This window comes from Diabrotica undecimpunctata, chromosome 2, assembly GCF_040954645.1.
Source record: "Diabrotica undecimpunctata isolate CICGRU chromosome 2, icDiaUnde3, whole genome shotgun sequence".
In the NCBI taxonomy this organism is placed as follows: domain Eukaryota; kingdom Metazoa; phylum Arthropoda; class Insecta; order Coleoptera; family Chrysomelidae; genus Diabrotica; species Diabrotica undecimpunctata.
Window position 1 is genome coordinate 11338790 of NC_092804.1, and position 21445 is coordinate 11360234.

General features: G+C 33.6%; 1 protein-coding gene across 1 annotated transcript; it reads right to left on the reverse strand.

Annotated features, from left to right (window-relative positions):
* Positions 1-19291: 19291 nt before the first annotated feature.
* LOC140433187 (serine/threonine-protein phosphatase 2A regulatory subunit B'' subunit gamma-like) lies at positions 19292-21230 on the reverse strand. Its single transcript, XM_072521226.1, has 3 exons — positions 21073-21230; positions 19975-21013; positions 19292-19560 (listed from the first exon to the last, which is right to left on the reverse strand). The coding sequence occupies exons 1-3, from the start codon at positions 21113-21115 to the stop codon at positions 19332-19334; spliced, it is 1311 nt and encodes a 436-aa protein (XP_072377327.1). The 5' UTR covers positions 21116-21230; the 3' UTR covers positions 19292-19331.
* Positions 21231-21445: the final 215 nt, after the last annotated feature.

Genomic DNA, 21445 nt, shown 5'->3' on the forward strand with positions numbered 1-21445 from the left:
CTTCTTGATCCATTCTTATTTAATTTAGCGAGAAAATCCCATCTTCTTGTGACAAACGGTTTAAACCTACTTGCAACGCGATCGTATCCTTTCTTTTTGTATCTTCATCCCTAGTTAGCGCATCGGCTATGATGTTGTCCTTTCCTTTATTGTATTTAAACTTAAAGTCATATTCTTTTATTCAAATTTCGCACCCAATAGATAGAATCGTAGCTTCTCGACACAAAATAGTACACTCGTGAATTCGAGTTCAGTAACGCTATATTTCCTTTCATGGCTCTTCGCCACTCTAGATACAAAACATATTGGTACTTCCTATTCATTCTGTATCTGTGATAGTATCCCAGCAAACTTCTGAATGGAAGCATCTCTCCTAAGAATAAACGGTTGATTGTAAATGGGATGATTCACCTTGATTCCTTTCGAGAACTCTTCTTTTAATTTACAGAACACTTCTCCTTGTTCCTCTTTCCAGCTCTTTAATGACCGGTATTTCCTTCTCACTTATGGCTGAGATAAACTTCTTAAAATAATTCACCATTCCGAGAAATCCTCTTAAAATTTTCAAATTTTTCGATCTGGGATAATCATTTATGATTTTTACTCGGTCTTCCGCTAGAGTAATTCCGCTAGTGTCCAGTTTAAAACCCAAATAAACTACTTTCTTTTGGAAAAATTGGCATTTTTCTATGTTGAGCTTTAACCTGGCCTTATCCAATCCATGGACAATGGAGAAGTTATAATACCCACACATAAGGAGGGAAATTAAGAACAATCTCGAAACTATGTATATAGACATATCGCTTATTAACACAGCATATAAAGTTCTATCAATTATCTTGCTAAAGAGGCTCATTCCATATTCGGAAGATATTCTAGGCGACTACCAATGCGGCTTTCGTACTGGAGATCAACAATAGATCAAATATTTACGATCCGACAAATATTAAAAAAAAAAACTGGGAATTCAACCGAGATATGCACCAATTTTTCGTAGAATTCCAGCAAACAAATGATTTGATAAAAAGAAGCAGTATGGCTATCAATGGGAATACCAAGAAACTCAAACGTGAGTGATAGACTCATATGCACAAGTAAAAACAGGAAAAAGAACATCGATGCCATTTAGTATAACATCAGGACTTAGACAAGGAGAAACTCTGACAGAGCTGACAGGGAGATTTGCGAATCAAGGATAAAAATTATTGTTGGCGTTTGCTGATGATCTAGATGCAGCCCATTCTACAAGATGGATCTAACAGGATAAGATATGCAGGCCATGTGTTAAGATCGGAGGAAGACAGAGTGCTAAAGGCAGTGTTTTTTGAGAGACCAGACACTTTCGCTTTCACAAAATTACCAAATCTCAAAGTTATAAATCACAAGTTTTTGGTCAGTGCGCATACTCACATGGAGTGTAATATGGATCATGCTCTTATAGAGAAAGAAACGAAGAGAATTCACATTAAGATCAATCACCCTAATGACTGGTATCAGCTGGTAAGATCCCACAAAAGCAAAAAACGTTCAAAGTAATTGTAATGAAACAAGAAGAATTCTTGGATTTCAGCAGTCTAGGAAAAGGAGCATTTATCGGTAAAAAAGTTAACACCGATGGAGAAAAGTTTTTGTGGCAGCTAGTGCAGTGGTTCCAATTTAATAGTAATATTGAAATAGTGAAATATAAACATAGTTTAGACGTTTTCAATCCTTTTAAATCTGTAAATTTCCAAAGAAGAGGAAGACACATTGTACCAAGCACATTCCCCCATATCACAAACAAGCTTCTGCCAATTAATAAGGCGAAAAAGAAAGACCTACTTGATCTTTTGCCGCTTATCCATGAAGTTTTTCATAATTTTTGCCAAAATTTGCCCACTACAGATATGCAAGACTTGGACCTCGATTTGGAAGAGTTTGATGCAGATAATCAGTAGTTTTTTAGTTTCCTTTTCCAATTAAAGTTGATGTTGAGTGTTATAAAGAAACAAAGTATAAAAAACTGTTTAATTTTTTGTCCTGGAATTTATGTACGTACAATAAGTCGGTAACTCAATAAGAACACAGAAGGTTGCTGCAATTAATTCTACAAGGAAAAGTAGAAAGAAAACGAGAACCAGGAAGGCGAAGGATTTGCTGGCTGAAAAATCTACGTACATGGTTCAACACAACAACCACAAATCTTTTTAGAGCAGCAGTATGCAAAATACACATTCTAATGATGATTACCAACATCTGAAACGGATAGGCACTGCAAGAAGAAGACGTTTGTACGTTGTGTCAGTTGTGTACGTTTTTAAAGCATGCGTTTATCGTCGGGGATTGCGTTGTAGAGCATTCTAGGAGTTTCTAGAATCCCATAGAATACAATCCGAATCGATAAACGAACATATGTTTAAAGTCTGACAAGGTGATACCCGTAAAAATCCAGCAGTGTATTATATTTGTTACTTCTTTGAATTTTTGATAAACCTGTTTTTATGGAACTATTATATTTAACATTGACTAAAATACAATCTCATCTCTATTTTAAAACACTAGATTATCAAACGAGGGAGTAGAACTTTTTTGATCGTGTTAAAACAATTTAATATTTATTCATTGGCGTACGTGATAAACAATGAGGAAATCCGCATTTCTCGGGCGGTGTATACGAAATGTTTGTAGTACTACTGTGATACAAACTCTGAAATTAACTGGAAGTATGTGCATTAATGAACTCACTATAATATTACGATAGGGTCCTCCATGAGAAATTACAACCCCAGGATGTAAACTATTAGTATGCATAGCGGCATAAAAGTGTTCTTGAAAGGGATAGAATGATGTACTGCTACTGCTTAAAAGAACTAATTAATTTAAAACGGTTATAAAATATCTACTGAAAAAGCACAATTAAGAATAAGGCAGTCATGTAGAAAAACAACCGGTCTTGAAAATGTTCTTATTATTTATTATTTTTAATGGGATTTGATCACAATTTCAGTTTATTTTGACGCTTAAATTGCCACTTCGGAAATCGTTCTTTATTTTTATTTATATTAATAGGAATTTTGAGAATTATTTCCGGAGTGGAAATCAAAACATCAAAATAAACGAATTTTCAACTGTTAATATTCATTAAAGATAGTAAATTACATGAAAATGCCACAAAAGTAGCTTTCGAACAATATTTAAAATTTCTGTTTCTCTTATCTTTATTTTATTTTAATTACTTTATTACTTTTAATAACATAGTGACAAAGCAAGAGTAGTACAATTAATCTATGCAATAACAACAATAACAATATTTTATAAATAAAATACTTACCAACTAGGAATTCAAAAAGATGAACTGTTGATGTCCAAGAACGGATTTTACTTCGTATAAGAAGTGGTAAAGGTACCTGTCCACTAGCAAGTAATCTTGGAAAATTTTCGCAAGTAGTTCAAGATCAGAAGTTGAAATGTCGGCTGTAAAAGTTAGATGTGCTGCTGCGAGTGTAGTAATTATATTAAAAAACAAAGAGAAGAAAAAAAGAAATGTTTGGGTGAGAGATTGGATTTTAAGACACATGGTTTTTGTGAAACGTTATTAAGTGAATTGAGAGACCAGGATCTACAGAACTTAATAATTTCCTGCGTATGAGTATTAATTATTTCAGTTATATCTTATAACTTGTTAGCCCAATTATATCAAAAACTGACACAAAAATGCATCCGTCTATTTCAGCAAGAGAACGTTTTTGTGTAACCCTGAGATTTTTGGCAACAGGTAGGTGAAAATAATAATAAAATATCAGTCCAACTTATACTTATAGAAAGTTTTACTTATATAAAGGTACACAATTATTATTATTAATAATTTCAAGAGACTCGTACCACTCTCTGATGTACTTGTTCAGGATTCCTGTGTGTACGATTGGCCGCCTAATTCCAGAATGTTGTAAGCCTCTGTATGAAGTTCTGAAAAATGAATACCTTAAAGTAAGTATGACATGTTTAACAAACAAATATACAATAAATTGGATGAGAAAAATTATTATATCAGATAAAGAGCAGTTTATAACAGAATCTCCACTCTTTATTTCTGGAGTGAATGCATTATTCGGGGATCGATTTTTGATGAAATAAAAAATTGTAAATAACATTTTTAATGTCGTCATAAAAAAGCTATAACAAATGCATAAACTTATTGTTCCAAAAACTGCAGTGTGAAAGATAAAACTCAAAATGTCCCTCATTTTAAAATTACATCGAAATTTATTCTATCCAGGACGAATATATTACATACACATAAAAGAGGACGTTTCAGTGCCAACGTTTTGGCTTAAATAAGTTACCGGAGTAAGAAACTTGTTAAAAAATTATCACAATAATAAAAGAAGTAGTGTCTAAGTACAAAAAATGATGAAGATAGACAGTCCAAAGAGATAATGTTTCGTCTGGAATTGTTGAAAATCGGATAGAAGACCCATATTTTTTCGAACGCAATTTGAATGTAGATGTTTACTTAGACTTTTTACGTTTTGAACTTATCGCAGCATTAGCAGTCATGTTCCCTAAAGAAAGATCCGGATGTACCGTGTAATAACCTCTGTTTTTAGCCAAACCGTGCCCCACCTCATTTTAGGAATAATGTGTAGAATAATCTTTCCAAACAAGAAATATTTCCAAACCTATGGTTAGATACATCAGGGTTTATTGAATGGCCACCCCATTCTCCGGATTTAACCCCCTTAGACTTTTGGTTATATGGTTATACAAAAATCAAAGTCTATGTAAATAGGTCAGACGTTATCGAAGATAGGGAAGATAATGGGTTTTAATAAACCTCAAATTGATAGATTTTTTGACAACTTTAAATGATTGTATGAAAAGATTAATTTTCCTTCCAACCGTATTTATAACATGGATGAAACTGAGATAAGTATGGTTCCCAATGAACTGCTAAAAGTTATCACAAATAAATGAAAAAGAAGTGTTGGAAAAGAAGTGTTGGATTTTGTGATAGCTGACTCGTCAGTCATCCTGGTAAAGTAATTATTAACCAGACTGACGCAGCTGGTTTGTTTTCAAAAGCTTATTATAAAGTTGATAATATTGAAAAGGCTGTAAATGCTTTTAAATCGACCGACATTTTTCCGTTCGACCCACGAATATTTTCAGAAGAAACTTCGTTCCTTCTATGATAGATCATACTCCCAAAAGCAGCCTGAACAAGAAATATTGACGGTGAAAGCAGCAGAATCTGCCTAAAAGAGAGAAAACGAAAAGGAGATAGAATCTGTTAATATGTGGGAGAAAGTTTGCGGAAGTAAAAAAATTGCTCTGATGGTGAATTAGAAGTAGTAGATTGTGAAATTTCCTTAGATATCAATAATGAAAAAAAAAATCAGTAGCTCAATTAAAATTTGATCTTTTGAACACACCAGTTTTAATCAGTATGGATCAAGTTGAAACAATAGATGTTTATGATTCAACATTGATAATGATTAACTAACTTTTCTGTTGAAAACGTTGAGCCACTAATTTTCATTCGTTCTTCAACCGAAATTAGGCCACTACCAAAAATGTAATGTTCTAAATTTCGAAAGATAAGAGCTCAAAACTCAGAAATTTTAACCAGTAGGTACGCCCTATAAGGACACTCTTGAGATATTAGAGGTAGAAGCTCAAAGAAAAAATTACAACAAAAAGACGGCTGTTAAAAGGCAAATAGATGAAAACAGAAGTGAAATTGAAAATCAGCACACTGTAGTGAAAAGTTTGAATCCTAAAAAGTTGAAAAGAAAGGTGTTGTCGAAAACGGAATCTGCTAAAATTAGTATTGAGGATAAAGAAAATAACACGGAATTGAATCAAATGTCAGACAAAGACATATTTTGTCCTGGATGTAATGAACAGTTTGTGGAACCACCAGATGAAGACTGGATCCAGTGCTTTTAAGGTAAAGCCTGGTGGCATGAAGCGTGCACATACTATATTATATGCACATGCTAAATTTATGGTCATCAGCAAAAATAAAATTAGAGACATCCAACTGCTTGTCAAGAATATACCAGTGGACGGAGTGAAACTATTTACCTATCTTGGAACAATAGTAAACGAATAATGGGATCACTCACAAGTAGTAAAATGTAGAATAGAAAAAGCAAAGCGTGCATTCAACAACATGGCCAAACTCTTTAAAAGCTACAACCTTAATCTAGATAGAAAAGAAAGGCTCCTACGATGTTACATCTTCTCGATACTATACTACTGAGTAGAATCCTGGACACTCACTGAAGTGATGAAGAAAAAACTTGAAGCCTTCGAGATGTGGCTATACAGAAAAATTCTAAGGTATCATGGACAGACAAGATAACCAACGAGACTGTACTACGAAGAATGGGGAAAGAAAGAAAGGCGATTTATACCATTAAAACGAGAAAGTTAGAATATCTAGGACACATAATGAGAAACGGCACTAAATACAGATTACTGAAAATAATCCTTCAAGGCAAAGTATTCGGAAAGCGAGGAATTGGGAGAAAAAGAATATCATGATTAAAAAACCTGAGAACATGGTTCTCCACAACAACAACTAATCTATTTAAAGCATCAGTTAATAAAATAATTATAGCCAGAATGATCGCCAATACTCGAAACGAATGGGCACCAAAAGAAGAGGAAGACTTATTTGATTATTAAAAACCTAACCATTTATTTTATAATGGAAAAAATATGTTACGTGCTTACTCTTGGGCCACTTTACCCTACCCATTCAGTTTCATTTCTTGTAATTTATTAATCCATATTCAATATATATTTTAATCAAGGTAGGTGAGCGAGAACATCCATGTTTGAGATCCTTAGTCGTGTAAACTCCTTTTGTTATCTTGTTTCCAGTTTTTATTTTAATTGTTGTATTCCTATACTCCTTGAAGGCTTTAATTAATCGGATGTTAATTTATATCTTCTCCATATCTTCATTGTTTCCTATAGTTTAGTTATCGGTACATTATCATGGTCTTTTATTAAATCTATGAAAAGTACATGAAAACAAAATTAACTTGTTTTTCCATTATTTAATATTATTTACAGTAATGAATATATTAAAGGCAGCTGAGACGAGAAGAAAAACGAATACTTAAATAAAAAGAAGAAAGAGCATATAAAGAGCCAACTAAAAGAACTAGAGAACTATAAGGCACAAGCAGAAACGCGAAATTTCTACAAGAGGATTAACCAGAACAGGAAAGAATTCAAACCTAGATTATCAATCGTTAGAAATAGAACAGGGGAGATCATTGGTGATCAGGACCAGATACTAGAAAGATGGACAGAAAACTTCGAGGAAAGGTTAAATATAAGAGGTGAAACAGGGCTCCACGAATCAGAAATCCAATTCGGGGACATTGACGACGAAAGAGAGAAATGTAACATCCCAACAGAGGTGGAAGTCATCCAAGCTATACAAAAATTGAAAGAAAAAGCTCATTGGGCAGATGGCATTCCTTCAGAACTTTTAAAGCATGGCAAAAAAACCTGACATACTGTGTATGAAGACTGGTAGAACTGATCTGGAAGCAAATAAAGTTGCCAGAAGACTGGAATATAGTATAATTGTACCTATCCACAAGAAAGGAGATCAAACAATATGTGACAACTACAGAGGAATAACCCTCCTAAACGTAACATACAAAATATTGGCATATATTCCTTACGACCGACTAATATCGCGATATTGTGAAGACATAATAGATAAATATCAATGTGTGTTTCATAAAGAAAGATCAACGACCGATCAAATATTCCTTCTAAGGCAAGCTCTGGAAAAAACATATGAGTATGGCATTGGTACTCATCACCTGTTTGTTGATTTTATATGTGCCTTTGATAGTGTTGAAAGAAACGCAGTGTACAAGGCCATGATAGAATTCAGCATACCAGTACACTTAGTAAAATTGGTGAAAGCGACCCTCTCAAGAGTCGAGTGTAAAGTTAAAGTGCAGAACGGAGTTTCCAGAACGTTCCAGTCTCAGATAGGACTTAGGCAAGGAGAGAGCCTCTTTCTATTCAATATTGCATTAGAGAAAGCGATAAGAGAATCTGGAATAACAACCAGAGGAACTATTATTAATCGCAGCGTACAATTACTAGCATACGCCGATGACATCGACATTATTGCAAGAAGAAAGGCGGACGTGGTCGAATCATTCAAGGTGCTTGAAGCTGCAACAAAAGGAATGGGACTAGAGGTTAACACCAGTAAGACGAAGTATATGAAAGTATCAAATTATATACAAGCAGCACAACCCAAAGATCTAACGATCGGAACATATACTTTCGGAGGAGTAAGAGAGTTTATATACCTAGGCTCACAAATTAATCAGAATAATGCAGTAAGTGCAAAAATTAACAGACAGATATATCTGGCAAATAGAGCCTATTATGGATTAAAAAATTTTTAACAACAAGCCTAGTTACAAAAAGAACGAAACTAGTGATATTCAGAACTCTTATCAAGCCCATGTCGGGGACATGGACGATGACAAAGAGCGATGAAGAACGTTTAAGATGCTTTGAACGTAAAATCCTCCGGCATATCTATGGAGGAGTACAGGAGGGCGGTTTATGGCGTAGACGCTATAATTTCGAACTTTACCGCCTATATGACAAACCTGATATTATTAGGTCCATCAAAATAAACCGGCTGCGGTGGTTAGGTCACATAGAGAGAATGAATGAGATGGAGCCGCCAAAACATATTTATAACCAAAGAATAAATGAAGTGAGAAGGAGAGGCAGACCCAGAGCACGATTTAAGGATCAGGTGAAGGAAGATTGAGAATGTTGGGAGTACGAAACTGGAAAACCAAGGCGAAGCAGAGGAGAGAATGGAGACTTATGCTTGAGCAGGCCAAGACACACCATGGGCTGTGGAGTCATTGATGATGATGATGAATAATTAACGACGGGAAATTTTTAAATTGTCACTTTCTAGGTACCTATAACTCTTGCTTAGATCAAATAATTATATTTTTGATGTCAATTCTTCTACAATTTTTGTTTACTTCTCAAAATGCAAATAAAAGTCTCATAACCCCTTTTCCCACTCACCTGTTCATTTATTTGTATTACGCCATTAACCTAAAGTGACGTGACATCATACGTGTGGCGCCACGAGCCGGATTTAATAGCAAAAACCTGATCAAATTCTCGAAATACCAACAAAAAACAAGTAACTACTATTAAATAAAAAAATGCGAAATAATTAAATTCAGAATACAGTGAACTTTATTAGTAGGTTGTTGTGCGAGATAAAAAATAAGGAAGTTCGAATAGTCAATATCTCGCGGCGGTTTATCACGCCGAGAATTCCTATGGTGATTGTCAAAAAGGATGTCTGACGCCTTCCCTGTCTAAATATCAAAAAGGAGGAGGTACCGGTTTTATGTAAATTCCTGCTAATAAATTTTTATTAGATATATCTAAACACACACTCAATAATTTTATAGATTGTGTAGTGAATGCGTTAATAGCAGTACCAACCCAACAGTTTTTACAAAACATTAAATTGAAACATTATATATGTCGAGTTCGACAGAAAATATCCATTTTCTTATTGCCAAAACATTGATTTTGAAATTTGAGAGTACATTCTTGGGAACATGCTTTTTTTTGTTCTGTAGTAATTAAAACTGAAGAGAAAAATAATGCCTCCACCCGGAACGAAGTAATTTATTGTCTCTTTTGCGAAATTACAAAAATTGAATGAGCGAAATAATAGTGATTTTGGAGTGTAAAAATGTCACGATTGAAAATCACTGTAAAGTCTGTTCAAACATAAAACTTTTTAAAAAACAAAAATGAAGGCAGTTTTTATACTTTTGAAACAATATTTTTGTTTTCTCTTCATTCTCAATCTACAGAGTGAATTCTAAGTATATAACGCCTTAACACGTTAAGTGCCACGTGGTATAATGCGCGTGCCACACCCAATTTTGTTGTTCGGACCGCGTGGCACATATAAATGCAGTCTGGTATTTTGGGGATCGTGGCTTACACGGTGTGCCGCACTTGTGTAGTATTTATATGGAAGTTGAAAATATGTGGCCAGGAAAGCCCAGTAGTGATTTAGTCCAAAAAAATATTACATCTATACTTATAGTATATTTTTGTCATTTGAAAAAATACAAATAATTGATATATTCCTTTTTGTAATATTTATTCAAAAAATTGTTACTTGAAAAATGTTTGAATACCTAAAGACTAAAACAAAAGCAAACGGAAAACATACTTCTAAACATAAGTAATCATTCTTACATTAATATTTACATTATACCCACGCAAATACAATAAAAAAAAATTGAAGATAGAACTTCATGTTTTATACAGCTTTTGCTCGTGTGTGGTAAAGAAGCATTCAACACAATAATGTTTTTTACAGAGCATACATTGCCATTTACTTCGCGCACTTTTATTTGTTGCAACTTTTCGGCCATCAGAATTTTTCAAATTTTTGTAGCAAACAACGCATCTCAATCTTGAATTAGTTTGTTCCAAAGCGTGATTTACGGTGTTACCTTCGGGCTTATGTTCATCTATATCGTCTGTTCCAACGCGTAACAATGAATAACACAGTTTTTTCTTTGAAATCGGTTATGAACAATTGTTCTTGTGAAACTTGGTAACTGGCAAGCTTTCTGTGCCATTTTGTTCTTCTGCGTAGACAGTGAGAATATACTTTTATTTGATCAGACAGGTCAATGTAAGATTTAGCTCCGTTATAATTGATTATTGAGTAGCGGGTAGGAACTCTTCGGACAGTCCTATCAGGGAAAAGGAATCGTTCCCTGTCCTCCGCAGATTCCTGGGGTTTCCTGACCCGGGAAACTAGCGCCTGTTTAGGGTCGCTTGTCCAGGGTTACTGATGAAGACCACGGCGGAGAAGCAAATCTTCGGTACGGTGTGGATGGCGGAAGTGGCAATCCCGTGATTTTAGGGCTGGTATAGAATCAAGCAGCATCTGGTCCAGAATGGACGGCTGCAAATAGCGTCGGACGCCAGGTTGGGGGCGGCTGAAATCTAAACTTGCCAACCCGCTCGGCAAGCGTGGCGTTTTAATTGCCATTTTCCCTTCAATATATTCATGCATAAATCTAGATTCAAAAATATATACTACCTACCCCGGGTGGGTAGAGTTTATAACTCAGAATCCCACTCCAATATGGACTGCCTCACGGATTCTGGGGGAGGCAGAAGATCGAAAATACATGACAATAATAAACAAAATTATTCTCAAAAATATAAAATTGCTACATACAACATTAGAAACATGAGAACGAACGACCATCTAGAGGAATTAGAGCAGGAACTAGAGGCTATTATATGGGATATTGTAAGATTATGTGAAACGAGACTTCAAGGAGAGAAAAAGAGCACCCCAAAAATCTGGGCACACTCTATACCAATATAATTCAGAAGAGAACCACGGCCAAGGAGGAGTGGCTTTCATGGTCAACCGAAGAATAGAACATCAGATTGTGAAATACTCAGCGGTGTCGGAAAGAGTAATATATCTTGTATTAAAACTGAATAAACGATATAGCTTCCAGATAATACACTGCTATGCTCCAACTTCCACTGCTGATGACGAGTCAATAGAACAACTCTACGAAGATATAACGCGAGCTAAAGACCTAGAAAAAACACACTATGTTATCATCACCGGAGATTTTAATGCAAAAATAGGGCGGCGAATACTAGGCGACTTAGACTACACATGAAATTTCAAATCAAAGTGTATCCAGTATCACTGTTGTAATGAAAAGGACTTCGAAAAAAATGTTTAGAAAAGGTTTGAGAAAAAGAAATACTATTGACCTATTGATCCCAGAGCGTCCTATTGACAGCAATCAAAATATGTTTTTAATGTGAAGAATTTAGCTTTTGTATGCAATTTTTGCATTTTTCCGAAAATGAAGTCAGTTTCTATTATGGTATGCTGTTAAATAAATAAACGTTTTAAATAAAATTTTATTTAAAAAATTGATTTCGCGGGCGTAACCGACATTCAAAATCACCAGTCGCTTCAAACGTTGTTTCCGAGAAAACAGTTCATTCTACAAAAAAAGCGCTAATAAACATTTTAGTGCATAATTACCTTACCTATATTTCTTGTTTGAAACAATTTTTTGTACGGCGTGCAGATTCTTGGTAAATCGATGTTTTCCGTTTTTATCACTCTTGCAGGGGGGTTTTAGGGGTCGCCAAATTGACATTCTCAGCTAAAATTCAACTTGTCCGTCTCGTTTTTAGAGATTAAATCTCTGACGACTGAACTATTAGGGAATGTTCAGGGAATTGTTTAAGGAATTCAAACTGAACAAACATAACCGCTAAAAGAACTTTCAGTTATAATGACACTCACTATTTTTTGAAATATTCATTTTGAAAAAGGATGAAAAACGAAACGTGAAACAGCAGTTATAAAATGTAATTTTCATTACAATTAAGTCATATTATTTAGTTTATTGTGAAAGAAAATGCATTGAAAACTTATTATTCCTTTCGCTTTGATATGTTCTAAATCAATTTGAAATAAGTAGGTAAATATGACCAAAATTTCGTATTTTTGATAAACTTTCAACTTTTTCTAAAGTAGTATTTTTATTATTAGATACAGTAACGATATTGTTAGTAGGTACTTACTATATTATCATACACGATATTTAGTATATAATATAAAAACTGACAGAATATACCTTACCATTTATGTAATATTTTTTCGCCTTACCGATTAAGGGTTAAGAAATCTTTAACAGGTATGTTTTTACAGTCAAAATTTAAATTGCAGAACATATTTTTTCAAACGTATGAAATGATGTATCACTCCCCATCATTTGTCATATATTTTTATAGATATTCTGTAATCTAAAAACCAAAATTCCAACTCTGATTACAGATTTTTAACAAAAATATCAGTGAGCCCGGATTTCCTGCAAAAAACGAACGCACAAAGTTCAGTTTGTCGAGCAGACAGAGCCTCTGGCGGCATTTTTTGAATTCTTGCGATGATGTCAGCACAAAGGTAGAGGCCAGTCGAACGCAACCTTGCTAGGCGCCAACAAAATCGTGAAAGTCGTGAAGATGATGGAAGTTTTATATAAAGCATGGGCGGTACTATGCGAATTTTTAATCAGTTATAAAGGAACAGAAACGTATTGTTCTTTATTTAAAATATAATGCAAGGACTGTTCTAATAGTTCTTATTAATAAAGAAACCAGGAACTTGAATACATTTCAGGAATTGTTTTAATTGCATTGAATTGAATAGACGGGAATAAAAATTGTTACTTGGAACATTAGAACTTTATATTTGGAATATTAGTACTTTATTTATACAGAGTCGGCAAATTAACAAATTTTAAAATCGTGGTAAAGAGAATAGAATATTGTACCTACGCTTTGAATAAGGGAGGTGATGGATAAAAAGGATTATGGAGGGACAATAAATGGAAACAGGTACTAATTACCCGAAAAATTCGATGTTAATATAATAAGTATAATATGCAGATTAACGTTCGATATCACAAAAAAATTGATATTTGCGAAGTCAAGAAACCCATAACATCGTATAGCATTAATATATTTATGGGGGAGTGGAAAGACAGGTCCGTATGATATGGAAACCTTATTCAGGACACGCTTTTGAATTCTGTCAAGAATCTGCCAACCTAGTAGTTTATAACTCTTAGTTCAAATTAACTACCCAAATAGACTCATGGAGATCTCAAGACTGCGAAGCAAATATTGAGAGAAACCAAAAGGATTATATTAAATATAATTAACGATGTACTTCTTAATGATATTCTGAAGTAAAAATATACCTACCTATTATATTAGCAATACGAAATACCAGAATAAAACTTAATGGAAAATTTGACGCAATTAAACGCCGAAAAATATGTTACAAATATGTACGAAATTTGAAATATATGGGTGTATAAGGTACGCGACCCAGATAAAGCCCGGCTCCGAGTAAGGCAAATCGATTGTTGTTATTCTTAAAGCGAAGATTTCTCAAGGTCATGTTTGTCTCTACACGCTACTGGCATCTACTGGCTAAATCTAAACTGACTAAATCGAGTTTTAGGCTATGGCTCCACGAGCGACAGATTGTCGCTGGCAGTAGCAGTAAAATTACGGCGGCACGGCAGTAAAGCAGTAAAATCATGGCTCCACGAGCGACAGTTTACAGCGCGCATATCGCCGCGTTTTGGTCTTGGAGTGGCTCCCGAGCTACAATCAGTGGTATCTTGTCCGTTTATATAATGTCCGTGTATATAGCAGATAAAATAAATAAATAAATAAGTAAAATAAATTCACACCGATAATACAATAATATAGTATGGATAATCTATCACTTCAACAAAAAATTGCTTTAATATTGGCATTGTGCCGTCGACGTAGGGTTAAAAAACAACGGAAATGGTGGATTCATCCTGTTCTAGTGCCTAGACAGACAGAGGGAAATTTTTTTCTTTTACACAACAAATTAAAAGAATATCCTAACAAGTTTTTTGAATATTACAGGATGTCAGTGTCTTCTTTTAATTTTTTATTATGTGAAATAGAAGATGTCATACGAAAACAGGATACATCAATGCGTGATAGCTAAGCCCAGAAGAAAAATTAGCAATTACCTACCTTAAATTAAGATTTCAAATTACATATTTTATAATCCTATTCATGTATTTACCTAAAAATAATAAACAAAATATTTAACTAATTAACTTTCATTAGAATAAAAAGGGGCCGCCACCACTTCTTACCTCTGCGTATTCTGTAATTAGCTACTGAATTATCAAGTAGATCGACGGTTCCCATATGTCGATTATATTCATTTATCATATTGGGTTGATGTAATGAATCTTCCTTTTCCAATATCTAACTTGCTTTTTTTATGTTACAATAATTTAAAAAATTCTGATGCGACATAAAATCTGCTTTGTTGCATTCTTTTATTTATGAATCACGCCAAGCTATCGAAAACGAAACATTAGTACTGAAGGATAATAAAATTTTACTATAAACAATAATTATTAAAATTTTATTTATATGACTATGATATATGACTATGATTAGACAACCACTTATATAGAAATGAATCACCAGTTCGAAGAAGGAAATCCAAAAAATAGATTTTCGGGAAATCAATAAAACCTGTTTATTCTCTCTATTCAACTTTTTCTTGTTTAATAATGGCATCTATTATAAAGTACAATTTGATACGGTTAATTGGGATTGAAAAAAAAACCATCCATTGATTTTTGTTATCTAGAATACCGATAAAGAAAATATTGGATTTATTTCTTTCTTAGAACTTATAATTTTTTGTTATGATTTGAGACACAAAATTGTATAAAAAAACTTTAAAGTAATTTATAAAAACAAAGAAACAACTTAACAAACACAGAGAAATAAACAAACAAGAACAAAAATATCCGATTAAATGGCAATTACCGCTACAAGCGACAAATGACTGCTAGTGGAGCCACAAACGCGATGAAAATTACTGCTAAAAAATAGGTCCGGATCTATTCGAACGCGACACGACCTTAACGACGCGTCTCGGTCTCGAAACGAAGCAACAATCTACAGCGCGTGGAGCCACTCAGTATCACTGCCACCGAACACCAAAACAAAAATCGTTCCCGGAAAGATTTTTGTTTTGGTTCAGAGCAGTGACTATACCGTTCTGAAGAGACTTAAGGAGGTCGAAATACGTATCAACGGTTGTTGCTGCACTGTATCAAAACAAAAATCTAATACCGTCATTCTGTTTTGTTATTTACTTCGTTGGAAGTACGAGAAACTGAATTCACTACGAATTTTGACTAGGATGAACGGCTTGTGGAATGCAATTTTAGATTCCCTTGCCGAGTAATTCATCCAGCTGTTTGTTTCGCAAATTTTAGGAAACACAATGGTTAAGATTTGAATTCGGTTTCGCTAAGTAGAAATCGTTTGATTTCTCTTTTTGTTTTTAGATGGCGTAGTTACGTCCGTATATAGTTATTTTAATAACTATTGTCTAGGACGGGAAAGATTTTTGTTTTGGTTCAGAGCAGTGACTATACCGTTCTGAAGAGACTTAAGGAGGTCGAAATACGTATCAACGGTTGTTGCTGCACTGTATCAAAACAAAAATCTAATACCGTCATTCTGTTTTGTTATTTACTTCGTTGGAAGTACGAGAAACTGAATTCACTACGAATTTTGACTAGGATGAACGGCTTGGGAATGCAATTTTAGATTCCCTTGCCGAGTAATTCATCCAGCTGTTTGTTTCGCAAATTTTAGGAAACACAGTGGCTAAGATTTGAATTCGGTTTCGCTAAGTAGAAATCGTTTGATTTCTCTTTTTATTTAAAAATAATTAAATAAGGCTGGCCTTATTTGGGCCGCGTATTTTATTTGATAATCAGAATAGCCACAAATATATATTATCCAGTGAATACCTAACAACCGAACTTATTTCAAGTTTTACCTAACCGAAATTAACTTACTTTTTTAATTTCGCATACAAGAGAGAGAATTTATCACACGGCTGGGCAAGATCTCATAATATATCTCTTCAAGTAAGGAAAACTGAAGACCACCGAACAATATTCCTAAAGAAGCTACTGCAAAATCTTTATGGAAATGTTTAAGCTCTTCTCAGGTCGATTTTAGAAAATAAAACGTACTCGGAAGGTAATATAGGTATAGTTGCGGTAAGAATATGGTAGAATACTCAGATCAGTTGTTCTGGTAATTAAATATTTATTTTTTACTTTTTAAAGCAGGACATATCGTATGTGCTAAAATTAATTTTGGCCATTTTTTACATTTTCATCAGAACTTTCCTGATGTTCGTCAAATAGGACAGTAAAACCGATGATCATCTGTTTTCAGATTACCATAACGGAGTTTTAAACTATGTTTTCTCAAACATTTATTAATAATCCTTGTATCGGCATGTAAGCATATTTAATTTTTCATTTTTATTTCATTTAATTAATTAATTGGATTTCCACTTAATAAATTACACATGTATAATATTGGCATAATTGCTGTATATTTTGTATAAGGCAATACCCTAATACGGGTTATTGCATTTTCAGAATTGAGCTTGCCAAGTACCGTTGACCTGAGGATACCTAGAAAATTATAGTATGCGAAACCGGTCGTCGTGGTAGACTAAATTGATTGTGAATAAGCCTTATTCTTATTTCTCTTTACCTAATTTGAAATGGAATCACACAGGAAACATATTTAAGTTACAGTTGAAAGTGGAATTTCTGTTAAATCAGAAGTGTTGCTTATACCAATAGTTTTTCATTGAAAGCCGAATTTCTTATTTAGATTTTTTTACATAATGAAACATACTTGCTGTGTTTCGTACTTAACATTTAAATGCATTCGAATCTTCTTTACATGTACCTACTTTTTTCATGAATTACATTCACACTGGCACTTTCTACAAAAACAGTGTTGTTATCGTACGGAATAGTTTTAACCACATTGTCTCACGGACGCCACATCACTAGGTATTCAAAATAATTAAATTACATCAAACAACACTCGCCACTCTACTAACGAACTGCTTCCCAACTAAAACGCTCGCACAGGCATCATGTTAGTTGTAACAGAGAAGAGATCAAACGTTGATCTACAATATAGGTTAGAGACATACTCTAATGGCGGGGAGATATCTAGAGGTTCAACAAATTTTATATGAATGATACCTTGATTATAGAAAAATAAGAATTAAGTTTAATTAAAATTTATTGCAAACGTAAACAATAACATTAAAATCGACATATTTTGAAGCGTTTTTCTTTACATTGTGTTCCGATCACAGGCAAATTCGCTTTGGTGTAGTATCAAAATTCAGAAATCCGAAGAAGACAGACTGAGAAAGCTATAAAGACATACTCGGAAAGAATAGGTACCATTAGAGACATGAAGGGTCTCAAATTGGCCGTGGAAGTAGTAAGTGAGACCATTAAGACAGCTTACCACGAAAGATGCCCAGAGAGAACAAGACAACAAATGAAAAATAAATAAAAAAATTAATGCAGTACAATTAACAAATCTGTAGAGCCAAAAGTGACTCGTGGAGAAAGTTCTGTGCAAAATTAGCAAATAATTCTGCATGCTCCAAAATTCAGAAGTCTTTATGAAAAATAGTACATTGACTCAGGTCCATTTCCTGCAACAAGGAATATGAACATTATGCAAAAATTCTTGAGAAAAGTTTATTAATGTTAACTGCAGCACACTGTTGTGACTTGCAGCTGGCTACCGAAATTATAAGGCCTCAGAGAGTTAAGTGGGGTATAAACAAATTTCAAGTTACCCAAAATGAATAGGATATATCCAGTCCTTCTGTAGCCAGTTGAAAGCTACCTATATACCAAAACTCCGTAAATATGGTGAAAAAAATTACTGATTTCTCAGTTCAATGCAGCATGAAGTAAATGTAAGAAATGAAGTAATAATTAAAAAAAATCGGTTGTCTGTAAAGTCGGTTTTACGGGCGAAGATTTTACGTGACAACGTCTTTTTCTCGGTAGAATATTTATTGATATGAATATTATTAAATTGCACAATAGGAACAAGGAATTGAATGAAAATAAGAATTGCACAAATTTTAACTATAGAAATATATTTTGTTTACTAAAACATTGTACATAAACCTTCAAACGTTGTGATTTAAACTAATAATTTACTTAACACTATCAACATTTGTCAATAGTATGACATAACCTATAAACTCAGTTTCTCAACTTTTGTGTCAATCTAACAATTAATCAATCAATCATAGTTTACGATAATGAAATATTAGTGTACAATTATTTACCTTTATTGTTGTAGTTGTTGTAAATGACGAATCTAAGCACTCCACATTTTCACTACAGACACAGCTGACGATACTTTAACAACACGTGCGAACTTGTATTATGACGCTTTCTCGGTTTTCCAACGCCAAGAACGCTCGAGAAAGACAGAGACACAAGCACGCACCGATTCAACGCGCCTAATTCTCTAGTGCTGCGCGCGCAGCGGACCGATCATGTTTGAGTGGGAGAGAGACGCAAGGCATTCGCCGGTCCGGCGGGCCTCTCTCTCGTTCGGTGACTCATCGTAACAGACGTGAGCGGGCGTTACACTTTTTCATGAGTGACTCCGAGCCACAACCTAATTTAAGACGTTGTCACGTCAATAAAAAGATAGATAAGAGAAGGTAAAATACATAAATAATATTAAATAAAAATTCTAATATTATAAAATTTTATTATATAAAAGTAGTAATATTAATCCTGTGAAGGCTCTGAAGAAACAGATTCACGATTCTCATATGCCCAAAAACCATGGAATTCTATTAAAATATTAACAAATGTTTCCCCATGACCACAGGCTAAGAGATCATCAAGAGTAATTTTTTCAGGATCTTTAGGTCGTACCATATCAAACAGTTCATCTTTAACATCTTCAAAAGATACTGGTTCTGCTCCATGTGCCTTCATTTGATCTTGGATTGCTCTGAAAAGATTTATTAATTTTAGTTATATGTACTATAAATTTATAAAATCAATTTTATATCGTAAGCTTTCTGCTGTAGAAATGGTTCATATTGTACTGGAAATTGCTCTTGATCTGTTGTTTATAATGTAGACTTTATGAACATATAACTTTTTAAAAGTATTTATTGACTACCAGCTATTTAAAAGAATAAAATATTTTCCATTTTCAATTTTCAAGTTCACATTTAGTCTCTTTTTGGCACATATAAAAATGTTTATCAATGTTGTTTGCTATTAACAGAAAAAAGAAGCCTGCACAAAAATATATGTAAAATCATATACAAATAACATATTTTTAATTCAGTAATTTATTTACAAACAGCAGACATTTATATACCATTAAAAATGATAATTATTAACCAAAAAATATTACCTAAAGAAATATTTCAGTGTAAAGGCATCCAGATACCCACATTTCTTAATATCCAATATCCTGAACAAATATGCCAAGGCTTGTGGTTCATTTCTATTCTCCAATGCAAGCACCAAGTCCAGATATGTTCTGTAATCCATTTCTCCCCCGTAAGTCAAACAAGTCTGAAATACACTATCCAAAAAAGGTTGTGTAAGGGTTCCTGATCCATACCCAGCAAACTCAGCCTTACTTAAAAGACCATTATGGTTTCTATCCAAGTTCAAATAATGTCCATAAATTCTTAATGCTGAAGGTGCACTAAACCAATTTTGTTCTTGTAATTCTTTACTGAGTTCTTGATCTCCTAAGTCTAACAAATCATCTAGAAACGAACATGCTAATATGTCTAAAATTCTTACTCTACCTGTTCTAACAACACCAAGAAAGAATAAAAATTTCCTCACAGCTGTATATACATAAAAAGTATGAAAGGATTTCTCTAATCCTTCTAATTGTGGGAGAGTTGGTAGTAACTCTGTAATATAGTTTTCTAAATCTACTTCTGTAAGATATCCTTGGCCAGTAGCATCATATAATGACAAACCAATTCTAGTCTGATCTAAACAAACTTTTCTCATAACATAGTTAAATAATGACATGATTGATACTCTTCCTTGAGGATCACCTTGTTGTAATTTGGCAAACAGGACTGAAGTAAAATATGGCTTGACTTTTGCCCCTGCTAAATTAGCTACTTTCTGAAAGTCTGCATAAGTGATCAATTGTTCTTCTCGATTACTTTGGTTCTGATCTAAAAGCACCCACAATTCTTTTAGTTCATTGTTGTCTAAAAGCTGTAAACTTTTTCTCTTAAATAAATTTGATCTGCTCTCCTCCCTCAATTTGACCCGAAGTGGTTCATTTTCTTTTGGAATCTTATTAAAAAACTTTGGAATTCCTTCCTCCGTTCGGACATCCTTTTTCTTCCATTCACTCAGATATTTCTGAAAATGAGTATCTTCTATCTCTTCATTATTCCTATCAGGTTTTTGTTTATCTAAAAAATCTCAAATTTCAAAAAAACAATATAATTTTTACTACCTGTAATACCAATACCTGCAATCCTTTTTAATTTTTGTTTTAAACTATCCAAATTCATTTTCCGAAAAATAAAAATAATACATTTACATGTTTTTTATTATAAATAGTAATGTTTTGATTACCCAGGTATTTTTTTCTAGTTTACGTGTCATTGGTGGAGACTTAAATATATTTTTAAAAGAACCAATGGTAAAGCGAACTTTTAATGACATATAATTGTTATTTCGATACGATGTAGAACTACCCTTATGCATATTTTAAAACCTTAATATTGGTAAAAAGCTCATTAATACTACAATTTGATAAAAGCACTTTATAGCAGAGCATATATCAATTAGTTTAATAAGATATTCCAGATAGTTTTTACTTTTATTTAGAATTTATTATT

What these genes read in the sequence shown, in the direction of transcription:
- LOC140433187 (XM_072521226.1), bottom strand. Translation starts at nt 21,115, where the DNA reads ATGAATTTGGATAGTTTAAAACAAAAATTAAAAAGGATTGCAG. An exon ending in AAAATTAAAAAGGATTGCAG is followed by an intron (nt 21,014 to 21,072) that starts GTATTGGTATTA and finishes GAGATTTTTTAG; the next exon opens with ATAAACAAAAACCTGATAGG. An exon ending in ACACTGAAATATTTCTTTAG is followed by an intron (nt 19,561 to 19,974) that starts GTAATATTTTTT and finishes AAATCTTTTCAG; the next exon opens with AGCAATCCAAGATCAAATGA.